This window comes from Silurus aristotelis (genome assembly GCF_946808225.1).
Source record: "Silurus aristotelis genome assembly, chromosome: 19".
Classification (NCBI taxonomy): Eukaryota; Metazoa; Chordata; class Actinopteri; order Siluriformes; family Siluridae; genus Silurus; species Silurus aristotelis.
The window spans coordinates 11435323-11461850 of NC_139592.1; the positions used below are offsets into that span (position 1 = coordinate 11435323).

Here is a 26528-nt window from a genome sequence, read left to right on the forward strand (position 1 = left end):
GTTTCTGTGATTACTTAGGGTAAATCAGTAATGGGTGGATCTGAAAGTAGTCTTAGATGGACTGGGTGGACACTGGCTGCTTAGTGCCGGTAGGCAGAAGATGCCCCAGAGGAACGTGACATGGAAATTCCATGACTACCACCACTCAAACTGAATCGAGAACTACCACTACCACCGCCACTCAGGGTCAAACCACTACCCAGCCCAAATCCACCACTACCATAACTGCCACCACCAAACCCAAATCCACCACTACCACCACCACCATGCCCAAATCCACCACTACCACCACTGCCAATACCATACCCAAATCCACCACTACCACCACTGCCAATACCATGCCCAAATCCACCACCACCACCACCCAGACTCAGGCCACCACTTCCACCATAGCCAAATCCACTGCTGAAGCCACCGCCGAATCCAGATCCTGAAAAGGCAGACATGGGTTTCATATTCTGGACTTTTCTGAAATGTTCACCTAAAAAATAGATGTCTTTATAAAAATCAATTGAATAATAGTAACAAAATTCAGACAACACATACCACTGCCACTGCCAAGTTCCTGAATATGGACTGTTGCAGTTCCACCACCAGAGGCAATCCTGTGGATGGATTTATTCCATGCACTTTAGAGACAACACAAAATCGCATTTTGAGGTATAATTTTGTATTTTTTTTGTATAAAAATCTGACCTAGTCTCCTCTCCTTCCAGGAGTTTCTTGTATGTTGCGATCTCAATGTCCAGGGCCAGTTTGACATTCATGAGCTCCTGGTATTCACGCACTTGGTGGGTCATGTCCTGCTTTGCTCTGTGCAGGGCATCTTCTAAGTCCTGAATACGTAAATTGGCATCCTTTACTGCCAGCTCACCTTGCTGCTCAGCCTCAGCAATCTGTGTCTCCAGGTTGCCACGCTACAAAAAAGAAAAGAAAGAAACGATTTATAACTAAACCAATGATCTGAGAAGCATGTATTTTTCAGACCTAGAATTTTGTTATGAGTTTAACATTAAACTTTGTACAACTAAAATAAACATCTGAATCAGAAAAATTATCACAGTAGTTCACCTGTCCCTTGACTGACTCAATTTCATTTGTGATTCGTGTGATCATGCGGTTAAGCTCTACAAGTTCAGCCTTAGTGTTTCGAACGTCATCAGTATAATTGCCAGTGGTTGTCTGCATCTCCTCAAACTGGTAAATAAGATGAACAAAAGCACAAATTCAGTGTATCTTTATATGTTACACAATTTTTCCCAATGTCCAAAGTCCTGCTCTTACCTTCTGCTTGTACCATGTCTCAGCTTCAGCCCGACTGCGATTGGCAATCTCCTCAAACTGAGCACGGACTTCACTCACAATGGCGTCCAAGTCCAGGCTACGACTGTTGTCCATCTCAACAATAACTGATGTGTCCTTGATCTGTCCTTGAAGCTCCTGCAGCTCCTATAAATGTAAGGCACTAATGTCAATCATTTCACAACACTTGAGATCCTGCTTTGATAAAACATGTACACACTTTTGATCACATCACAATGAAAAAGTAATTGGATCATTTTCCTACCGCATCATACACAGCTCTGAGGAAGTTGATCTCATCCTGAAGTGCATCAACTTTAGCTTCAAGCTCAACCTTTGTCATGTAGGCGCCATCAACATCCTGTTGGAAGACAGGTATGATGCTAACCATTTATATGGTGCTTCCTATTCCTGAATAAATCTTTAAAAATAGGAGAATAAAGTTCTTGCCTTCTTTAGAACAACAAATTCATTCTCTGCTACTGCACGCTTGTTGATTTCATCTTCATACCTGCAAAGAAATATGTGATACATTTCCGAAATTATGCAAGTTTGGCATACAGTTCATTAGCATCAGCAAACAATAGGTTAAAAAACTTACTTGTTTTTGAAGTCCTCCACAAGGCCTTGCATGTTCTTCAGCTCTCCCTCCAGCTTAATCTTTTCATTTCCAAGGCCATCCAGCTGTCTGCGCAAGTTGGAAATATAGTTCTCGAACATGGCATCAATGTTAGAATGTGATGTGGTCTGTTCCTGAAGAAGCTCCCACTTGGTCTCCAACATCTTGTTATGTTGCTCCAGGGTACGCACCTGCAAAATTGGTAAACCCATATAGTAATGGAATTAAATCTTCAAATTAAAGGAGATGTTGGGTCATTGTCTTCTAAATATCAGCCCATGTCTAACCTATGGTTTCCTAATTTATAACATTAAATAGTTTAAAATATTAAGTTCAGAAGTCATCCAGAGATATGCAGATGAAAGTGCATTGTCTACTTTAGACCATGTTTTATCTGTCTAGTATATGCTTTTAGTATATTTTTTTGGCAAACCTTCTTGCCATTTTCCTTTGACACCCTTGTGCAACAATATTGCCAGGCCAAAACAGATATGATGTAACACTCCTTGCCCCAAGTGCACAAGCTTGCACCGATAATTACAATCACTTAAGGAATTTTTTGTACTTTGGAAGTACTTAGGGAGTTTTGAACTCCGCAAAGTTATATTAATATGGATATTATAACAGATGCCTTAAGATTCTATAAATTAAGGTTCATCAATTTATGGAAATAGACTTTGCCAGGACCATGAAAGGATGAAGAGGATCCTTATCCGTACTGAAACACTTAAAACACTGAAAAAGTATGAAGGATATCCAAACCAGAACCTTATGGAATGTCATTTAAAACACAGCCGGACAGATTTTCTATATCTAGGCTACTTGCTGTGAAATGATTAATTAATATAACATAAATCATCTGAATGTCATTCCAATATTTGTGCAAGGTTTTGTTGTTGTCAGATTTAATATTTATTTATTTATTTATTTAGATCTAATATGTATTCGAAATTACACACAGGATTGTAAAAAAACAGAAGACTCACCTTGTCAATAAAAGAGGCAAAGCGATTGTTGAGAGTCTTGATCTCATCTTTCTCTTGTGTGCGGACGAGCTGGATGTTGGGGTCAATGTCCAAAGAAAGAGGAGAAAGTAGACTCTGATTGACTGTGACAGCAGTGATAGGAAGTTGCATGAAAACTCCACCAAAGCCAAACCCAGCTCCTCCTCCAGCTCCGGGTCCAGCTCCTAGTCCTGCTCCACCTAAACCTGAACCAATCCCTCCACTAAAGCCACCTAAACCAGATCCATGACCTCCACCATAACCTCCACCAAAGCCTCCAGCACTGCTGCCCAGGCTGAATCCTGAACTAGAAGTAATGCCAGCACCTCTGCTAAAGCCAGTACCTCTGCTATAGCCACCACCTCCGCTATAGCCGGCACCTCCGCTAAAGCCAGCACCTCCGCTAAAGCCGGCACCTCCTCTGTAGCCACCACCTCCACTATAGCCCCCACCTCCACTATAGCCGGAATGGTGGATAACATGGCTGATCCTGGAGCTGCTGGGTGCAGTATAGGATTGGCTGGAGAAGCTTCTCCTGAGACCACCTCCAAAGGCACCTCCACCACTTCCACTGCTAACCCTGGTGGTCTTGCTGCTGCTCTGTAACCTGACACTCATGGCTGCTGGTGAGAAAATGTGAAGGTGGAGAGGGCTAGGGCAAGAGGGCTTTTCTAAGAGGTTATTCCCTCTGAGTGCCTTCGCTGCAAAAGTGCACAGCTTTTAAAGTTGGAGACAGGAGGAGTCCCATAGTCCCACCCAATCTGCCTCTGGCACATCCTCCACCATCCTCCCTGTGCAGGTACTGACTAAGCATGTATCACATCACATTCAACAGGTAAGAAATTTTTTTGTATTGAGGCACAACCTGCTGCATACATACATACATATATACATACATACATACATACATACATTTATACATACATACATACATACACTAGAGAAAGTTAGGTCACACAAACATAAATATATATATATATATATATATATATATATATATATATATATATATATATATATATATATATATATATATATATATATATATATATATATATATGAGAGAGGCCTGTAATTTTCATCATAGGTACACTTCAACTATGACAGACAAAATAAGAAAAAATAATCCAGAAAATCACATTGTCTGATTTTTCAAGAATTTATTTGCAAATTATGGTGGAAAATAAGTATTTGGTCAATAATAAAGGTTCATCTCAATACTTTGTTATATACCCTTTGTTGGCAATGACAGAGATCAAATGTTTTCTGTAAGTCTCCACAAAGCAACACTGTTGCTGGTAGTTTGGCCTATTCCTCCATGCAGATCTTCTCTAGAGCAGTGATATTTTGGGGCTGTTGCTGGGCAACACAGATTTTCAACTCTATCCAAAGATTTTTAATGGGGTTGAGATCTGGAGAATGGCCAGGCCACTCAAGGACTTTGAAATGCTTCTTACGAAGCCACTCCTTCATTGTCTGGGCTGTGTGTTTGGGATCATTGTCATGTTGAAAAACCCAGCCACGTTTCATCTTTAATGCCCTTGCTGATGGATGGACGTTTTTACTCAAAATCTCACGATACATGGCCCCATTCATTCTTTACACTTTGTCCTGGTCCCTTGGCAGAATAGTACTTTCTGTAGTAACTACAGTAGGTGCGCACACTCTTGTTACTCTCTATAGAGACAGGTTACTTTATTTAGAAAATCTTGTTCTAACTTCTTGTTGCTTAAGTACATATCAGCATTAGGTATTTATATCTACAGGAATACTCTCTGCCTAATATACAAACATGATTTTAATAAAGTTGGGACACTGTACAAATTGTGAATAAAAAAGCAATGCAATAATTTACAAATTTCATAAACTTATATTTTATTCACAATAGAATATAGATAACATATCAAATGTTTAAAGTCATATATTTTAAAATGTCATGCCAAATATTGGCTCATTTTGGATTTTCTGAGAGCTACACATTCCAAAAAGGTTGGGACAGGTAGCAATAAGAGGCCGGAAATGTACATATAAGGAACAGCTGGAGGACCAATTTGCAACTTATTAGGTCAATTGGCAACATGATTGGGTATAAAAAGAGCCTCTCAGAGTGGCAGTGTCTCTCAGAAGTCAAGATCGACAGAGGGTCACCAATTCCCCCAATGCTGCAGCGACAAATAGTGTATAATTATATAAATAATTTTTTCCGAGAAAAATTGCAAAGAGTTTGAAGTTATCATCTACAGTGCATAATATCATCCAAAGATTTAGAGAATCTGGAACAAGTGGAAGTGGAAAAGTGTTCTGTGGTCAGACGAATCAAAATTTGGCACGCCATGTCATCCGGACTAAAGAAGATAAGGACAACCCAAGTTGTTATCAGCGATCAGTTCAGAAGCCTGCATCTCTGATGGTATGGGGTTGCATGAGTGCATATGGCATGGGCAGCTTACACACCTGGAAAGGCACCATCAATGCTGAAAGGTATATTCAATTTCTAGAACAACATATTCTTCCATCCAGATGTTGTCTCTTTCAGGGAAGATTTAGCATTTTCCAACATGACAATGCCAGACCACATACTGCATCCATTACAACAGGCTGCATAGAAGAAGGATCCGGGTACTGAAATGGCCAGCCTGCAGTCCAGATCTTTCACCCATAGAAAACATTTGGCGCATCATAAGGAGGAAGATGCGACAAAGAAGACCTAAAACAGTTGAGCAACTAGAAGCCTGTATTAGTCAATAATGGGACGACATTCCTATTCCTAAATTTGAGCAACTTGTCTTCTCAGTCCCCAGACGTTTGCAGACTGTTATAAAAAGAAGAGGGGATGCCACACAATGGTAAACATGGCCTTTTTTGAGATGTGTTGATGCCATAAAATTTAAAATCAACTTATTTTTCCCTTAAAATTATAAATTTTGATATGTCATGCTGTATTCTGAATAAAACATCGAAATTTGAAACTTCCACATCATGGCATTCTGTTTCTTTCACAATTTGTACAGTGTCCGAAATTTTTTTTTGGAATCGGGTTTGTAGAACATACTATTATCCTCAAACAACACTGTAAATCAGGCAGTATTTCTGTTATGTTACACCATTAACAGCTTTTTAATTGTAAAAGAATTTGCTGAGATATAATATAAGATCCTTTACTAAGAGGAGGGTTAACCGAATCACAATGCCATGTGAAAAGCCAGAAAAAAAACAGATAACAAAGCGATGACAACTAAATAGTAGTATACTGTGGCAAAAGACAACGTGTAAGTGTTGCTCAAAGTGTTGTTGCTAGAAGAAAACCACACCCTTTTTACATGCATAAATGTTCATGAAGATTTGACTTAAGGAGCAGAGGAAGCAAAAATCTTAAGCAAGGACAGGTATTTATTTATACACATAAACAAAATTAAAAGCAATGTTGGTTGTACTACTATTGTGTTTTAACCTCTAAACAAGTTGGGTACTTTACTGTTACTTGATTTCTATGTGTGTTTTCCTCTTGATGGAAAACAAAACCAAATATACACACCAGTCTTTCTGTGTAATCTTAAATTAAATTTGTAATTTTGGAGAAAATGAAGCAGCAGTTTATGTTGTAAGTAACCACAATTCAGCATACCAATAGGTGACTTTTACACAGTTTAGGGCCCCCAGGATATACTATGATCTGTATCTGATTAATACAGTACATGTGTTCTGTAAGAGAAACTTCAAGTACACTGATATAATTGCTGAAAATCATGATTCCAGTTAAAGTTGCCACCAGTTGCCACCTTGTAGATGAAAAAAAAATCTATCGTGTGGTTCCATGATATAGTAAGAAGTGCTAATACAGGCATTGTGACACTAGTAATTATGCTAGTAACATTTTTTTGCATACTGTTAATATTGCTACTACTAATGCATCATCTGCAATATAGCATTTATTAGTTTGTTACAATTATTTAATTACATTCTGATTTTTCTTTTTGTTTTCTCCCCAACTACTGTTTGTGTTTGTCTGCTGCTGTAACTTAATAATTTCCCTCACAGGATCAATAAAGTATGTCTTAGTGTACGCTTACTACTACTGTTACTACTACTACTGTTATTACTATTAATAATTGTTAAATAATAATTATGTATTAATAATATTGCTACTACTTCTGCTACTAGTACAACAACTAATAAAAATAATAATAATAATAATAATAATAATAATAATAATAATAATAATAATAATAATAATAAGCGAAAGAAGAAATAAAATAACCTTTTTAAATAATACTAGATAATATAATACTAAAATGTTGTGTTACACCCTTGTCTGTGTTTTAAAGAAGTCATAGTATAAACATTAACTTGTTGTTTTTATGCTTGGAGAGTGGCTTCTAAAGGCTGAGCAAATTAATTGCATCAAGCATTTTGAAGAAAAGCTGTTAGACGAGATTGAGAATGAATACCACAAATACACCTGAGATTGCATTACACTGCACATTCTGTTATGGAGGACAAAGAATGACTAATATAATTAAATAAATAAACATGTGATTGCATGCAGAAATAAATAGAAATTATGGAAGTGGTCACTCAGTGGTTAAGGCTTTGGGGTATCTGTATCAAGGCTGACCCTGTGCCTCTGACCACAGCTTCCTAACAGCTGGGATATGTAAAAACACAATTTTACTCTTCTGCAATGTACATGTGACAAGTAATTGCCACTTTTCTTCATCTTAATTTTTCCCAGCAGAATGACAGGTATGAAAAAAAGACACACACTCTTGTCTCTTTTTATCTTGTTTTTATTTTTTTTGCACACATGACCTCATCATATCATCCTGTAGATATAAAACATCCACTGTTCTGATGGTGCAATGATATAATATACTATGTGTGAAACATATGTAAACATATTTGATACAGCTCATAAGATGCTTTATAAATACCTACAGCATGGGCTGAACATGATCAATGGGATGTGTGGTTGTAAAGGTACAGACAGGGGTAGTGAATTAAAGGAAGTTTTTTTCTGTTTCTGTGATTACTTAGGGTAAATCAGTAATTGGTGGATCTGAAAGTAGTCTTAGATGGACTGGGTGGACACTGGCTGCTTAGTGCCGGTAGGCGGAAGATACCCCAGAGGAACGTGACATGGAAATTCCATGACTACCACCGCTCAAACTGAATCCAGAACTACCACCAACACCGCCAGTCAGGGTCAAAACACTACCCTGCCCAAATCCACCACTACCATGACTGCCACTGCCAAACCCAAATCCACCACTACCACCACCACCATGCCCAAATCCACCACTACCACCACTGCCAATACCATACCCAAATCCACCACTACCACCACTGCCAATACCATGCCCAAATCCACCACCACCACCACCCAGACTCAGGCCACCACTTCCACCATAGCCAAATCCACTGCTGAAGCCACCGCCGAATCCAGATCCTGAAAAGAAATATATGGGTTTCATATTCTGGACTTTTCTGAAATGTGCACTTCAAATTTAGATGTCTTTGAAAAAATCAATTGAATAATAGTAACATTCACAGTAAATGTATACAACACATACCACCGCCACTGCCACTGCCACTGCCAAGTTCCTGAATATGGACTGTTGCAGTTCCACCACCAGAGGCAATCCTGTGGATGGATTTATTCCATGCACTTTAGAGACAACACAAAATCGCATTTTGAGGTATATATATATATATATAAAAAAAAATTTTGTATAAAAATCTGACCTAGTCTCCTCTCCTTCCAGGAGTTTTTTGTATGTTGCGATCTCAATGTCCAGGGCCAGTTTGACATTCATGAGCTCCTGGTATTCACGCACTTGGTGGGTCATGTCCTGCCTAGCTTTGTGCAGGGCATCTTCTAAGTCCTGAATACGTAAATTGGCATCCTTTACTGCCAGCTCACCTTGCTGCTCAGCCTCAGCAATCTGTGTCTCCAGGTTGCCACGCTACAAAAAAAGAAAAGAAAGAAACGATTTATAACTAAACCAATGATCTGAGAAGCATGTATTTTTCAGACCTAGAATTTTGTTATGAGTTTAACATTAAACTTTGTTCAACTAAAATAAACATCTGAAAAATTGTGAAAAATTATCACAGTAGTTCACCTGTCCCTTGACTGACTCAATTTCATTTGTGATTCGTGTGATCATGCGGTTAAGCTCTACAAGTTCAGCCTTAGTGTTTCGAACGTCATCAGTATAATTGCCAGTGGTTGTCTGCATCTCCTCAAACTAGTATAAGATGAACAAAAGCACAAATTCAGTGTATCTTTATATGTTACACAATTTTTCCCAATGTCCAAAGTCCTGCTCTTACCTTCTGCTTGTACCATGTCTCAGCTTCAGCCCGACTGCGATTGGCAATCTCCTCAAACTGAGCACGGACTTCACTCACAATGGCGTCCAAGTCCAGGCTACGACTGTTGTCCATCTCAACAATAACTGATGTGTCCTTGATCTGTCCTTGAAGCTCCTGCAGCTCCTATAAATATAAGGCACTAATGTCAATCATTTCACAACATTTGAGATCCTGCTTTGATAAAACATGTACACACTTTTGATCACATCACAATGAAAAAGTAATTGGATCATTCTCCTACCGCATCATACACAGCTCTGAGGAAGTTGATCTCATCCTGAAGTGCATCAACTTTAGCTTCAAGCTCAACCTTTGTCATGTAGGCGCCATCAACATCCTGTTGGAAGACAGGTATGATGCTAACCATTTATATGGTGCTTCGCATAACTGGATACATTTTGAAAAATAAGCGAATAAAGTTCTTGCCTTCTTTAGAACAACAAATTCATTCTCTGCTACTGCACGCTTGTTGATTTCATCTTCATACCTGCAAAGAAATATGTGATACATTTCCGAAATTATGCAAGTTTGGCATACAGTTCATTAGCATCAGCAAACAATAGGTTAAAAAGCGTACTTGTTTTTGAAGTCCTCCACAAGGCCTTGCATGTTCTTCAGCTCCCCCTCCAGCTTTATCTTTTCATTTCCAAGGCCATCCAGCTGTCTGCGCAAGTTGGAAATATAGTTCTCGAACATGGCATCAATGTTAGAATGTGATGTGGTCTGTTCCTGAAGAAGCTCCCACTTGGTCTCCAACATCTTGTTATGTTGCTCCAGGGTACGCACCTGCAAAATTGGTAAACCCATATAGTAATGGAATTAAATCTTTAAATAAAAGGAGATGTTGGGTCATTGTCTTCTAAATATCAGCCCATGTCTAACCTATGGTTTCCTAATTTATAACATTAAATAGTTTAAAATATTAAGTTCAGAAGTCATCCAGAGATATGCAGATGAAAGTGCAGACCATCTTTAGACCATCTTCTATCTGTCTAGTGTATGCTTTTAGCATATCCCATTTTCCTTTGACACCCTTGTGCAAAAATATTGCCAGGCCAAAACAGATATGATGTAACACTCTTTGCCTCAAGAGCACAAGCTTGCACCGATAATTACAATCACTTAAGGAATCCTAAGTTTTGAACTATGCAAAGTTATAATAATATGGATATAATAATAAATGCCCTAAGACTTCTATAAATTGAAGTTGATCCAATTATGGAAATAGACCTTGACAGGACCATAAAAAGGATGAAGAGGATCCTTATCCATACTGAAACACTAAAACCACTGAAAAAGTATTTAATGGACAGGTCTGCCCGCATGCATTGGTCATGCACAATTCTGAGTAAAAAAACTTACATGTACTTCTGTTAATCCCTTAAAGAAAAATTACATTGTTTTGTAACTCTGCATCCAACACACACACACACACACACACAAACACACACACAAACATACACACCTGTACGGAATGGGAAACTTGACCCATGCACTCATTTTCAGCGGCGGGCGTACGACGGATATCGTTTCCAAACCAGAACCATTTAAACCACAGCAGGCCAGATATTCTATGTCTAGGCTACTTGCTGTGAAATGCTTATTTAATATAACATAAATCCTCTGAATGTCATTCCGATATTTGTGCAAGGTTTTGTTGTTGTCAGATTTAATATTTATTTATTTATTTATTTAGATCTAATATGTATTAGAAATTACACACAGGATTGTAAAGAAACAGAAGACTCACCTTGTCAATAAAAGAGGCGAAGCGATTGTTGAGAGTCTTGATCTCATCTTTCTCTTGTGTGCGGACGAGCTGGATGTTGGGGTCAATGTCCAAAGAAAGGGGAGAAAGTAGACTTTGATTGACTGTGACAGCAGTGATAGGAAGTTGCATGAAAGGTCCACCAAAGCCAAACCCAGCTCCTCCTCCAGCTCCGAATCCTGATCCTGGTCCTGCTCCACCTAAACCTGAACCAATCCCTCCACTATAGCCACCTAAACCAGATCCATGACCTCCACCATAACCTACACCGAAGCCTCCAGCACTGCTGCCCAGGCTGAACCCTGAACTAGAAATAATGCCAGCACCTCTGCTAAAGCCAGTACCTCTGCTATAGCCACCACCTCCGCTATAGCCGGCACCTCCGCTATAGCCGGCACCTCCGCTATAGCCGGCACCTCCGCTAAAGCCGGCACCTCCACTGTAGCCACCACCTCCGCTATAGCCCCCACCTCCGCTATAGCCGAAACGGCGGATACCATGGCTGATCCTGGAGCTGCTGGGTGCAGTATAGGATTGGCTGGAGAAGCTTTTCCTGATACCACCTCCAAAGGCACCTCCACCACCTCCACTACTAACCCTGGTGGTCTTGCTGCTGCTCTGTAATCTACTCATGGCTGCTGGTGAGAAAATGTGAAGGTGGAGAGGGCTAGGGCAAGAGGGCTTTTCTAAGAGGTTATTCCCTCTGAGTGCCTTCTCTGCAAAGGTGCACAGCTTTTAAAGTTCATACTGGAGACAGGAGGAGTCCCATAGTCCCACCCAATCTGCCTCTGGCACATCCTTCACCATCCTCCCTGTGCAGGTACTGACTAAGCATGTATCACATCACATTCAACAGGTGAGAAACTTTTTTTGGATTGAGGCACAACCTGCTGCATACATACACTAGAGAAAGTTAAGTCACATATACATATATATATATATATAAAAGTTTAATGATAAAGATTAATAATTAATGAAGGACTTTTAGACAGTAACATGCAATTGTGATCTTTCATGGAGTCTATTATCAAACAAACTGGATTCTGTTCACTCTGAAGTTATTCTTCCCCTCCACTGAGCACACCAAGTTATTTACTAGTTTATGTTGCAGTTGAGTGAATTACACGCAAAGAGGCTCATATTTAAAAAAAAACTATTCTACGATATTTTATAAAGTGCTCCTGACTCCAGTGTTTGCAGTGATATTATAAGAAGTGATTGTAGTTTGTTAGATTTTGTTTATGTTTCATGTGCTTTCTGTAGTAACTACAGTAGGTGCACACACTCTTGTTAACCTCAATACATACAGGTGACTTTAATTAGAAGATTTTGTTCTAACTTCTTGTTGCTAACGTACAGATCAGCATTAGGTATTTATATCTACAGAAATACTCTCTGCCTAATATAGAACATACTATGATCCTCATATAACACTGTAAATCAGGCAGTATTTCTTTCATGGTACACCATTAACAGCTTTTTAATTGTAAAAGAATTTGCTGAGATATAATATACGATCCTTGAAAAAGAAGAGGTTTAACCGAATTACAATGCCATGTAAAAAGTCAGCAAAACAGATAAGAAAGTGATGAAAACTAAATAGTAGTATACTGTGGCACAAAGACAACGTGTAAGTGTTGCTCAAAGTGTTGTTGCTAGAAGAAAACCACACCCTTTTTACATGCATAAATGTTCATGAAGATTTGACTTAAGGAGCAGAGGAAACACCAAACTTAAGCAAGGACAGGTTACCTACATTTATATGCATTTGCACAGGTGTGTCAATTTGTACTCATTTATACACATAAACAAAATTAAAAGCAATGTTGGTTGTACTACTATTGTGTTTTAACCTCTAAACAAGTTGGGTACTTTACTGTTACTTGATTTCTATGTGTGTTTTCCTCTTGATGGAAAACAAAAACAAATATACACACCAGTCTTTCTGTGTAATCTTAAATTAAATGAAGCAGCAGTTTATGTTGTAAGTAACCACAATCCAGCATACCAATAGGTGACTTTTACACAGTTTAGGGCCCCCAGGATATACTATGATCTGTATCTGATTAATACAGTACATGTGTTCTGTAAGAGAAACTTCAAGTACACTGATATAGTTGCTGAAAATCATGATTTCAGTACTGTATTCATTCAAAATAAATTATAAATAACGATTAAATCCTGGCTCTATAATAACCTAATGCTAAGAGATGAGCTTGGATAGTACTTTACACTTAGCTGGTCTCTTTCACACACACACATACCGAAACTACATTGACACCCACCAACACTGTGGTAACACAAAGTGATACACTGATGCTGCACTAACAATGAAATTATGAGGAAATAACTATATTACTATGCTCTTTCCCTTTATTCATTGCATTGATAGTTTAACTAATCATTATTTATCCCACTGTTTTCTATGTTCTCTACAAACTTCGTTTCACCCTTGGCATTGTCTGTTGGAGGCTTCTACAAAACCTGCCGCCTACTTAACAAAGAGTTAAGATCAAATGTAATGCCAGTTTTTTGTGGGAACATTTGTGTATGTGTATATTTGTGTGAGGCACTTCAGTCGAATTTTCTGGGAGTGCCATTTAGATTATGCAAATCACCTGTTTGTAGTTAATTTGTCTAGTTTTGCCTGAGTTTTTCTACATAGAGATGTTCAAAATGGGGTTTTCCAGTACGGTCAAAATCATGTTTTTTTTATAGCACAAACACTGGAATAGGGTGAGACCAGTAACCAGCAACCTCCTAATCTCTGGGTTTGTTTGTTCGTTCGTTCGTTCGTTTAATCAATCTTAGCAGAAATGACAGTTTATTAAACATCATAATTCTTTCTTTTAAACTCTGAGAGATACTTGAACATGTGATACTCAATCACTGTAATAGAAGAATAATGTGTGAACAGGATGATGTAATTTTACCTTACATTTCATTTAAATGACTTGTTCGCAACATAGGAATTTAAGTTCCCCATTTGCCATGTAAAAGCTGAACCTGGATGCCAGGGTCTGCCAAAGAAGTTCATGAAATAAGGACATAATCAGAAAAACAGCATAGACAATCTACATACCAATCCAGCACATTAAGGGAACCAGGAGTGCTTCGATTTTCCACCTCCCACCAAGGTCTTGCCTGTCTTTTACAAGCTCTAGGCAGGGAGTTACACAATTATAATCAAGCACCCACCACTAAAGAGTCCTAAGATTCCATTTAAATTGTAATTTCGAAGTGACTAATTAAAGCCTAAAACCATACTGGCCATTTGCAGATAGAATTCTGTGCCTCCCCGTTTTAAAAGCAAAATACAGAAACTGGCTGGAATTGATGTTGGTCCATTTGGCCCTCAGGTACTTCTTACCAGTTCAGAGAGATTCACATACTTAGAATACATCATGAATGCTACATCATCAGGGTGATGGAAGTTTGAGTCGTTCTCACTTTTCACAAATTCTCCTCACTGGTTTTTCATTACAATAGGATACAGATTTTAGCCTTTAGTGAGGCTACTGGAAGACATTTACATTGTAATGTATATGTCTTGAGTATCACATGAATAAGAAATTTCCCCACTGTGGGACGAATAAAGGTATATCTTATCTTATCTTAATCATGGTACACACATGATCAGTAAAATCTCGCTTACAAAAATTTGCTAACTGCTAAAAGAACTAATGATGTGTTCATGGCGCTTAATGCTGTATCAATTAAGGTTATTATAAAGTGTTAACAATACTTTTACTGTGACATGTACATTGTAAGTAACTGAGCTCTGTATGAATAAGTCTGTATGAAGTGCCAAATGCACCAAACAAATGAAGAATATTTAGTAAGTTGTAGCTTGGCTTAGGAGTTGTGCAGATTGCTTTTGTTTATTTGAAAAAAAACATTTGCTAAAATGTACCAAAATGCGGAAGAGGAAAAGTCGAACATTGAACAAACATTTATGTATTATATTTGTACTGCACTTTTAATAATTGCCTTTGTCACGAAGCAGCTTTACAAACGTGTAAATAAAACAAATTTCTGTATTTAGGGAATCAGATTGGAAAGTAAAAAAAAAAGACTGAATATATGACTGAATGCTTTATGGCATTTTGCTGGTATTACAAGCACAACTAATGCAAGTTTGGATTTTTAAATTGAATTTTCACTAAAATAAGGATGAATTTGTTCTTGTTCAGACGCATTACTGTATATATTTGTTAGGAAAGCATCAGAGAAAACCTCTGCCCCACTGTACACCTTTCCCTCCAGGCCTGAAGAACCCCTCCTATTAAAGCAGTCACATCCCCCTAAAATGCTTTTTCATGTCCCATACTCAACTTATACTTCCAAACATGATTATGACTACTGAGAGAAATCTGATCTGAGAAATCCCTCTTATCACAAATCAAATACCAACCTAGAAAAAGTGCAGAGACCCACATTTGAATAAGCCTACATCAGTGCTTCATTGCTCTTATTATAATGTATTACAGTTGGCTACCTTGTATAGTTTATCCGCTACACACATTTGAAAATTCAAATTGTCATAAATAGCTTCCTTCAGAGAAGCAATGCTTCTCAAAGAATCTCAAGAAGCATCTCAAAAAGATCTATTACTGGGATATTTGTTCAGACACATTTCTAAATGTGGAAAGCTGTGTGTGTGTTCATGCTATACAGTACAAATTGGTGTATTTTTCAAACTATAACCCTGAGATTTCAGGCTTAAGCTTTGGCTAAGTAATAAACTGGGAGTGTGGTTAATTTAACTGAATGGATTGTCTATCAGTGGCATACAAATACAGGTAAAAATTTACTTCATTTATCCTATTATCAAACTTTCAAAAATGACAAACCATTAACCTACATAACCATGACCAAGTTGATCTATCTATCTGTCTCTCTCTCTCTCTCTCTCTCTCTCTCTCTCTCTCTCTCTCTCTCTCTCTCTGTCTCTCTCTCTCTCTCTCTCTCTCTCTCTCTCTCTCTCTCTCTCTCTCTCTCTCTCTCTCTCTCTCTCTCTCTCTCCCTCGCGCCCACTCTTTTGTTGTAAAGCAGTAGTAAAGGATGCATGCTAAGCCTATAAAAGTTGTGTAAACTGTAGTGAATAGTGCATTTTTTGCATGTATGGAGTGAAATTATAAATACAGACCTGTAAATTTGAAACCCCGAAGTACTCAGTGGTTAAAACTACCTTTCTGTACTATGTACTATACTTTGCACATGCAATAATAGGATTAAAGCATCCTACATTTTGTGCAGGTGTTCTGCTATAAAAAAGAAAAACTGATAGGAATTAGTACATAATTGTACATGTATTTTGAACACCTACTCTTTTCTTAAAATGCATTTACTTCTCTAATATACAGTAAACAATGGATACGATATCTAAATCTTACATACATAAATGGTGTATAGTTCACTGAATACAGTTGTTTGAGTTAATAGTTGCTAGTATGTTGTTTGTTTAATTTATTCAAAAGAAAAAGAGAGACTTTTTACTTGTCACATGTAAATTACTTTCCCCCTTTGCATAAGAAAAAACATGTAAATACTGTATGCCATTAATAATTTCATGTTGATTTTAAATAATTTTTTAATAATTAGTTGTTTTATTAACTTTTTTATCCTTAAATAAATTTTTGTTTTGCTTTAACACTTTAAAACTCTCAAAACTAAAGGTCATAAACGTGAAGTGGAAAACTAGTATTAAATATAATTACATATAAATTACATCTAGTCTAGTTGTATGTTGACCATTTACTAAAGTCCAGTTAACCCCAAGCAATGTAAATTTTTTCACACTTCATCATGTTATATTTCTGCTTTTACAAGATACAGATTTAGATTTAGATACAATCCTAAACAAAAAAATACAGAACGCATTTAAAACCAGACATTACAGATATGAAATAAGTGGGTGCATTTAAACCAAAGCCATCTCAAGGTCCTTTCACAGAGCCATGTGCCAAAATCGAAAGCACGATGAAAGAAACAGAAGAACAGACAACCGTGAGAAAAGTCACACTTCAATTGGTATTATATAATAGAACTTTTGTATTTGCCTACTACACAATGCTTCACACAAAAGTTACAGTACAAACAAAAAGGTAAATTTACATAATAGTATTAATGGGTTGCATATCTTAAACAACAGTTATTTAGCAATGAACTGGTCCTTCAAATGTACAAATCAACATTTGAAATATTAAATATAGTGTGAATATTTTAAGATGTTTTATATTACTGCAAATTTAATGTGGGTTTCCAAAAAGCACTAATGCATGAAGTACACCCTTGAAATATATTAGAGATATATGGAGAACATAATATGTAATTATATAATCCTAACTATACACTTGTTTACTCAAGTATTTATTGTGATATATATATATATATATATATATATATATATATATATATATATATATATATATATATATATATATATATATATAAAAATGAACACAAATTAATTTTAATACCACAAATTTTAATAACACGCGATTCATTGTTCCCGTGCCGAAGAAGTCTTCTGTCTCCTGCCTCAATGACTATCGTCCCGTCGCGCTCACACCCATCATGATGAAGTGCTTCGAAAGCTCGTCATGAGGCACATTAACACACAGCTTCCACCCTCCCTGGACCCCATGCAGTTTGCGTATCGTCCAAACCGTTCCACGGACGATGCTATCTCCACAACCCTCCATCTGGCCCTCACCCACCTGGATAACAAGGACTCGTATGTACGAATGCTGTTCATTGACTTCAGCTCAGCATTCAACACAATCATTCCTCAGTACCTGATCGAGAAGTTGAACCTTCTGGGCCTGAACACCTCCCTCTGTAACTGGATCCTGGACTTCCTGACTGAGAGACCTCAGTCAGTCAGGATCGGGAACAGCATCTCCAGCACCACCACACTGAGCACTGGGGCCCCCCAGGGCTGTGTGCTCAGCCCACTGCTGTTAACTCTGCTGACTCACGACTGTGCAGCAATGCACAGCTCGAACCACATCATCAAGTTCGCTGATGACACGACCGTGGTGGGTCTAATCAGCAAGAACGACGAGTCAGCATATAGAGAAGAGGTGCAACGGCTAACTGCCTGGTGTGGAGCAAACAACCTGTCTCTGAACGTGGACAAAACGAAAGAGATGGTTGTGGACTTCAGGAGAGCACAGAGCGACCAATCTCCACTGACTATTGATGGATCCTCAGTGGAGATCGTCAAGAGCACCAAATTCCTTGGTGTTCATCTGGCAGACAACCTCACCTGGTCACTTAACACCAGCTCCATCACCAAGAAAGCCCAGCAGCCTCTCTACTTTCTGAGAAGGCTGAGGAAAACCCACCTCCCTCCCCCCATCCTGTCCATGTTCTACAGAGGGACCATTGAAAGCATCCTGAGCAGCTGCATCACTGCCTGGTTTGGGAACTGCACCGTCTCGGACCGCAAGTCCCTACAGAGGATAGTGAGGACAGCTGAGAAGATCATCGGAATCTCTCTCCCCTCTATCATGGACATTTACACTACACGCTGCATCCGCAAAGCACACAGCATTGTGGATGATCACACACACCCCTCACACACACTTTTTACACTCCTACCATCAGGAAAACGGTTCCGAAGCATTCGGGCCGCCACAACAAGACTATGCAACAGTTTCTTTCCACAAGCCATCAGGCTACTTAATACACAGAAATGAAACGGAACTCTCACACACACACACACACACACGCACTTAAATGTGTGTAACGAACTGTAAAATTTTTCCGGGACTTAACACACACTCGTCACTCATCTCAATCCATTCCACCACCACCATTCATTTATTTATTATTTATTATTCTCAACTGTACCACACTCTCAACTGCAGTTTTTTGCACATTTATCATTATCATTGTATTATACTGTTTACATGCTGTTTTTTGCACCTTCGACTGCTGCTGTATTTTTTGCACTACATTGTTCTGTTTATACTCACTTCTGGGATATAGTTTTTAGTTTGTATAGTTTTTACAGTTTTCTTGTACAGTACTGTATAATCAAGTATACAGTAGGTTTACTGGTCGGCGCTATATAGGGTTTTGTGTCTTGTCTTGTGTCTGTCTGCACTGTCTGTCTGCACTGTCTGTCTGCACTGTTTGCACCAGGTTTATTCATGATGTAATTTTTTTACTCAGATATAAAAGAAAATCGACCAAATAATATTTTTTTCTCAATAAACATTTCATTAACTGATGCGCCAAGTCTGAAATCCATCACCAAAATCCGCAATGATGTACACACCCGTCACTTAAAACTGTCCATGTGGAAAAATAGCAAAAGTTTAGTTTGGTTCCATCCTGATGGTTTGTCTAATTTAAAACACCCATGTTGATTACAGTATTAAAAACTTGAAAAGTGTTCATTCAAGATACATTTAGAACAGTTAAAAATTAGCGATTAAGTTGCGATTAATCACAAGTTAACTCATGATGATCATGCGTTTAATCATGATTAAATATTGGAATTGATTGACAGCCCTTATATATATATATATATATATATATATATATATATATATATATATATATATATATATATATATATATATATATATATATATAAATATGTGTGTGTGTGTGTGTGTGTGCGTGCGTGCGTGCGTGCGTGCGTGCGTGCGTGCGTGCGTGTGACACGGTGCGTAGAGGTCTAATGGTATATGGAAAATCTTTTCCATAATTCTGATATTAACACTATATTAATGCATAAAAACTTTAATCCTTTAGTCTTTGAAGGCCATAAATATTAAATCAGCATAACTTTTACCGCAAGAGCACTCAGGGGTTAAGGTTATGTGGTAATGACGGGAAGGATGTAATTTCAGATCCCTAGACTAACTCGTCAGTAAAACTCTTAACTCTTAACACTTTAAACTGTATTAAACTTTATCATACATTTAGACACCGAAAATATTACATGTAACGGCATCATAATGTGACTTGGTTTTTAAAAGGCACCAAAACATTTATGTAGAAAATTGAGGTTTTATGCAGCAGATGCTGGTGTTTTTGTGGCTTCTGTGGGTGCGGTGCCCTTAAGGCCTATAATGCTTATACTGTAGTAATAAACTCATGCAGGGCGAGAGGAATAGAGATACAACAGCAGATTTGTACCAGTAAATTCATTTTCATTTTAAAGTATAAAATAACAATGAATTAAATGTTTGAACATTTTGACTTGCAGAAATGACTACCAGTTAGCCAGCATCAACATGTACTTTGTTTTGTGTCTCTATGCAACTTGATTCAATAAAATGTATGTGTGTACTATTAAATTCCTTCTTCATAACACAAAATGCAGGTTTATGAAATGCTGCTTTTGCAGTGAGCCAATGCAACTGAATATTTTATGTGTGTGGATCTGTGCAAATTTAAGTTGTTGAACCTTTCCTAAAAAATATATAAATATCACATAGCTCAAAAACAGTGGATTTAGTTAAAGAAGGGATGCAGGTATACCCTAATGTTATACCCTAATGTTACACAGTTATACACTAATTATGTACACAGTACAATAATGCACGTGTAAGTAAAAGGTTTTGCAGACACTCAACTAGATAGCTGAGTTTGCTTTTTTCTTTTCATCTGGTTTTTTTTTTAACTCATAAATAAAATGGCTGTGAGGTATACACACTGGCCTGTTGCCTCTGCAGGGCATATGGCGCTGTAACTGTATCACGGTGCTTTGATCGGGCCACACCTTGAACCTGCATTTATGTGTGGGCTTTGTGTGCAGGCGTATGTGTACGTGGAAGAGTGGGAGTTTTGTTCAGACAGCCTGTTGTACTAAATAGGGCATTACCTACTAGCTTAAAAATATAACTACATAATTAAAGATAAAAAAAAAAATTATTAATATTGCTGCAATACAAATTTTCCTACCAACCTTATTTGTATATTCAGTAATGAGACCAGCTGGGAATTGCTTCAAGCAGATAAGTTTGCTATTCACACATATGGAGTCAAGCCAATGAGTTACCAATGAACAGTAATCATGTACCTTTCTTTTTCATACCTGATTCATCCTGACCCCCGATCTCTGGATAGAGTTTTCTTCTTTAGGAGACCACTCTATGTGGCTGAGGATGGTTCCGCATGGTTCTTAATGTCATCTCAAGGAGTTTTTTCCTTGCCATTGTCACCACTGGCTTGCTCATTTGGGATAAACTTATAGAGACTAATTTTTATTTTATTTTATGAATATTCCTAACATATCTCTCTCTGTAAAGCTGCTCTAGAATGATGTCCATTGTTAGAAGCTCTATACAAATAAAACTTAATTGAATTGAGATCAACAATAACTTTCACAGCTATTTATTAACTACAATAATTAATCAATTATAAACAAGTAATTATTAAGCTGTGTAAAATGTTATGTAATGTCATAGAATAGCAAGTACAGGCCCAGTATCTGGAGTGGTTTAGGACATGCCTTAATACTTGATTACAGCGTACACTGCATTTAACTAAAATTAAATATGTAAATATGTCATTCTAAAGAAGTGGCCTAATGAATTTTTTGAAAGTAACATATATCCTGTAAATATTTGCACTCATAGATGAAACATCTTTGGGCTTCAGTGTGTTTTAAATATACATCACATGTTGTGGACACCCAAATGGTCCTCCATGACAATGCCTCTGTACACAAAACAAGCTCCATTAAGACATTTTTTGCCAAGGTTAGAGTCTAAGAACCTGAGTAACCTCCAGAGAGTCAACCGCACTGAAAACCCTTTGGGATAAACAGGAACGCTGACTGCACTCCAATCCTTCTCACCTGCCATCAGTGTGTGACCTCACTGCTCTGATGGCTCCATGAACACAAATCCTCACAGACAAACTCTAGTTAAAAGCCTTCCCAAAAGAGTGGAGCGTACATCTTGAAAAGGATTTAAAGGGTGCATGTGAATGCAGTTGTAAGGGGGTAACAGACTATTGAGCATATATTGTATCGCACACCAGTGTACTAAAATTGCAGAGCAAACTTGTGTATAGCCAAGACACATCAGCTTTTAATTTTAGAGCACATTTAAAATAACAGAATTTGATCCACAGTTCTTTAAAAGTCAATCCCATAAGCTAAAACCAAGTATAAAAATAAAAACATTAATATTTTAAATATCCCAACCAAAGAATTAGTCGATTTAAAAGATATCTATAAATGTACAGTACAGACCAAAAGTTTGGACACACCTTCTCATTCAAAGAGTTTTCTTTATTTTCATGACTATGAAAATTGTAGAGTCCCACTGAAGGCATCAAATTTGACCAAGAAGGAGAGTGATGGGGTGCTGCGCCAGATGATCTGGCCTCCACAGTCACCGGACCTGAACCCAATCGAGATGGTTTAGGGGTGAGCTGGACCGCAGAGTGAAGGCAAAAGGGCCAACAAGTGCCAAGCATCTCTCGAGGAACTCCTTCAAGACTGTTGGAAGACCATTTCAGGTGACTACCTCTTGAAGCTCATCAAGAGAATGCCAAGAGTGTGCAAAGCAGTAATCAAAGCAAAAGGTGGCTACTTTGAAGAACCTAGAATATGACATTTTTTAGTTGTTTTACACTTTTTTGTTATGTATATAATTCCATATATAATTCCACATGTGTTAATTCATAGTTTTGATGCCTTCAGTGTGAATCTACAATTTTCATAGTCATGAAAATAAAGAAAACTCTTTGAATGGGAGGGTGTGTCCAAACTTTTGGTCTGTACTGTATATGGTTTTACTTCGATTTGTGAATGCAAGTCATGTGGAACGTCTGTGCAAAGCACCATGGTTTGCGTACTTTTCTTTTTAACCTAAACAAAAAAAAAACTGGGTTCTTGTGGGACCATGTTGTATGGTCTGCTAAAAGGCATTATGAGCTATCAAAGTCATTGATGTGTGCATGTACAAATAGTGCAGCATTTAATTTAGTGCCACACCTCATCTCATTATGCACCTTTTGTCACTCTGTATTAATACAGGCAACAGAATAATTCATGTTGAACACACAAAATTTAACACACAAATTGGTAAGCCATAACGTCCTGGCGCATTTCTAATAATCCAGCTTTGTGGATGTATATTGTGTCAACCCACTTAAACATAAAAGCAAGTACCTTGATTATGCCTTGATCTGAAGTTTTAATCTTCTTGTATATTACAAGAAGAACTATTTCTTCACAATGTACACAAAATAAAAACTTAATCTCTGAAGATTTCTACTCAAGACTCTGGGAAATTTTTATTTTGATGGAAAGGAGTGCTAGACCAATTTATTTAAATACCTTTTTTTTTTTTTATAACTCCTCTCAGGGAATATAATAAAGTTATTACTACATTTCCCAAGGCTATTCCCCAGAGAGAAATATATAATGACAGCACCAAGGGAGAAATGTGATCTGCTGTATACAGCTCAAGTGTGTATCTGCATGTTTGCTCTTGAACGTCATTCACTTTGCTTTTTCATACACGCCAATAGCAATTCTTTAATGCTCACTTTTATAGTTATTGCAAATGTTACCAACAATTGATTGTTAAAACATGTCTAATATTATAAACATAGATTATAGCACAACCCACAACCCACAGCCTGTGTTACAACACGGCTGTGACACATATGAAAAAAAGCCTTTCTTCACTGAAATTAAAAGATAAGATTACGCATCAGGTTTTTTTATTATTATTATTTCCCCTTCATTGGCATTCTTCTGTCATGACCACACCGCAACTTGTTTTACTGAAAAGTGAAAAGTTTTTCTTTTGTCACATTATGTTTTTATGATTTCAGAAGTATGTCATCGCACATGCTAGTTTCAGCAACAGGGGGTTTGTATGCTTTGGCAAGAGCTCCACTCCACCTCCTATCACCTTCTCAATTCTTCATGGCCAATGTCAGAATATATGTGTTATGAGTCAGGCTAGAACAGATACTTTTAATAACACCCTTTAGCTATATGGTCACTTGAAATGATGAAAAACAACAACAAAAACAAAATCTGAGTGTGTATATATAATCAGGAGAAAAACCTCAAACCTATGCTGCACCATGTTGCATTTACAGTACGATTTGGTATTAACTTTCTGTGGCATGTCTGATCAGCTGTGCATGTACAAGTAACACAAATCAAAAACGCATTTATTTCATGCACATACAGCCACAAGCAGAGAGCTGTTACGAGAATACTAACCTCCTCACTCTAGTATTGTGGTATCAATTCTACGCTCATGACTGTTTATATAAAGCTGCTTCACTCTTACTTGCATGGTATTGGTTTAATGTTACATTAGATCAACATATCAGCACAACATGATAAACGTAGATGTAATAATAATAATAATGATCATAATAATAATAAGTATGTATATGTGAATCATTAAAAAAACATTACCACTTATGACAGGTGTGATCAGGATCAGCAACAATGCCATCGGCAAAACATTAATCTTGCTCTTTCGTCTTGAAGCTCACACTTCTGCAGAATAAAAACTAAAGCCTCTGATTGTTAAGTCCAGTCTGCTATTCAAATCAGCACATTGCAATCTCATTTAGGAGCAAAAAAGCATACATTAACAATGTAAAGTACAATGTAGCTCAGTAGCAGCAATGTTAGCTTTATTCATAGATGATAACAGCAGTGTTTAGTGAACTGCAGCGTGCTTGAGGATTCGCTGCAAATTCTTTTGGACGGCTTGACAGTGTTAGTGCCCCACAGAGAAAAACGGTATGCTCATAAAAAAGGTCAAAGGAGAACAGTTGCACTTGTTTGTGCTGACAGCAAGACAACAGTAACTTAACTAATCACCTTTTATCACTGCGGTGGGCAGAAAAGAGGCTCGGAATGCGCAACTTATGAAAGCAGAAGGGTCACATTTAGTTCCATGTCACATTGTGCATCATACTGGAACATTTTTCTGATGGGAAATATAAAAGGACATTCTATCCAATTGTGCACTTCAAATTTTGTGGCAACAGTTTTGAGTTTTGATAACAATAATATATAATGTATGATTGATTATATAAGAATTAGTTTTTAACTGAATTTGAATGATATATGTCATCAACTGCCAACGGATTCACATTCAGGAGCCACAAAAACAACAAAACTGAGCTTGAAGTCAATATTAGGACAAAGTTCAGCTCTCAAGATGGCAGAAAATACAACTTTTGCAAAATAATTTTAATCTCACACTCTTTACTACTTTGCCAGACCTCCCGATTCAAGCCACGACTGGTTTCAAAATACAAAACCTTCATTAGTGCTATTTTTAGAATACTATACAAGCTTTTATTGGGGCACATATTTTGAAAGCCAATATTTCTGAACCACATGTGAACACGCTATTGAACATAATGAAACACTGCTGACTGCTTCCCTGGATTGAGAATAAAAATATATATATTTTAATTGAGCAGCACCACACCCCCAGAGTTACCAGTCAGCTGCTTACAGTATGTCTGAGAGCTATTATTTACATAGTTTTGACCAAAAGCTTTTAAAGGCCAAGCAAGTTCTATTCGTTATGCCTTATATCATAAGCTTCTAAGAGGCAGAACTGCACTGCAGGTGGTTGTAAAGTTTTTTTTTTTTTTTTTTTTTGCAGAACATGAGGTTGCAAAATAGTAATATTTCATATTATTTCTTATGCGAAAGGATTTTTTAAATTGCATTTTACATCTATTTATGGGTCCCACTGCACATCTGCACATCTGTAATAATTCTATTTTTGTCCTTTATTAGGGTTGCAATTGTGATTTTTTAAATAAAAGGTGTAGTTTTAGCCGTTAATATGTTTTTTCCCTCTTATAGCGCCATGGTAGAGCCAATTTACTCTATGATTTTGACCAAAATTTTAGCTAATACACATTTGGACCAGGTTTAGTGACAATATCTCATTGACCTTTTGTACTTTTTTTGATAATTATTGATATTCACTGTCCATGAAACATTTCTGCACTGATTTGGTTCCGAAGGGGTGAAATACATAGTTCGGAAAAGTAGATTTTGGACATAACTTTGTGTGGAAAAAAAACAGATTTTCCTGAACGATTCCAAATTTGACCCAAGGATTCCAAAATTATTAAACATTTGAATCTACGACAAACGGTGTACAAGCTATGGCCCAAAATGTCTGAAATATTGTATGTTGGACTGTAGCGCCCCCCCTTTGGTCAAGTGGATTTACATCAATCTCTCCCCAAATTAAACTCTACCATCTGGCCAAGTTTCAAGTTTCTAGGCCTTAACGGTTTGGTCTGCACGATCAGGTTTAGGTCAGAGAAATAATAATAATAATAATAATAATAATAATAATAATAATAATAATAATAATAATAATAATAATAATAATAATAATAATAATACATTTTGACAGTAAGGAATGGTAAGCCAATTGTTTTGCCATTAGCTTGTCTATTTCTTGAAGCCCCC

The 26528-nt window shown here is 37.3% G+C and overlaps 2 protein-coding genes across 2 annotated transcripts; both read right to left on the reverse strand.

The window, feature by feature from the left end:
• LOC310741886 (keratin, type II cytoskeletal 8-like) lies at positions 1-3635 on the reverse strand. Its single transcript, XM_083570288.1, has 9 exons — positions 2908-3635; positions 1904-2112; positions 1753-1813; positions 1568-1663; positions 1285-1449; positions 1072-1197; positions 697-917; positions 547-605; positions 1-430 (listed from the first exon to the last, which is right to left on the reverse strand). Exons 1-9 carry the CDS (start codon positions 3541-3543, stop codon positions 81-83), a joined length of 1923 nt encoding a protein of 640 aa, XP_083426414.1. The 5' UTR covers positions 3544-3635; the 3' UTR covers positions 1-80.
• Positions 3636-7691: 4056 nt separating this feature from the next.
• On the reverse strand, positions 7692-11793 carry LOC310741887 (keratin, type II cytoskeletal 8-like). Its single transcript, XM_083570289.1, has 9 exons — positions 11051-11793; positions 9878-10086; positions 9727-9787; positions 9542-9637; positions 9259-9423; positions 9048-9173; positions 8668-8888; positions 8508-8566; positions 7692-8371 (listed from the first exon to the last, which is right to left on the reverse strand). The coding sequence occupies exons 1-9, from the start codon at positions 11699-11701 to the stop codon at positions 8022-8024; spliced, it is 1938 nt and encodes a 645-aa protein (XP_083426415.1). The 5' UTR covers positions 11702-11793; the 3' UTR covers positions 7692-8021.
• Positions 11794-26528: the final 14735 nt, after the last annotated feature.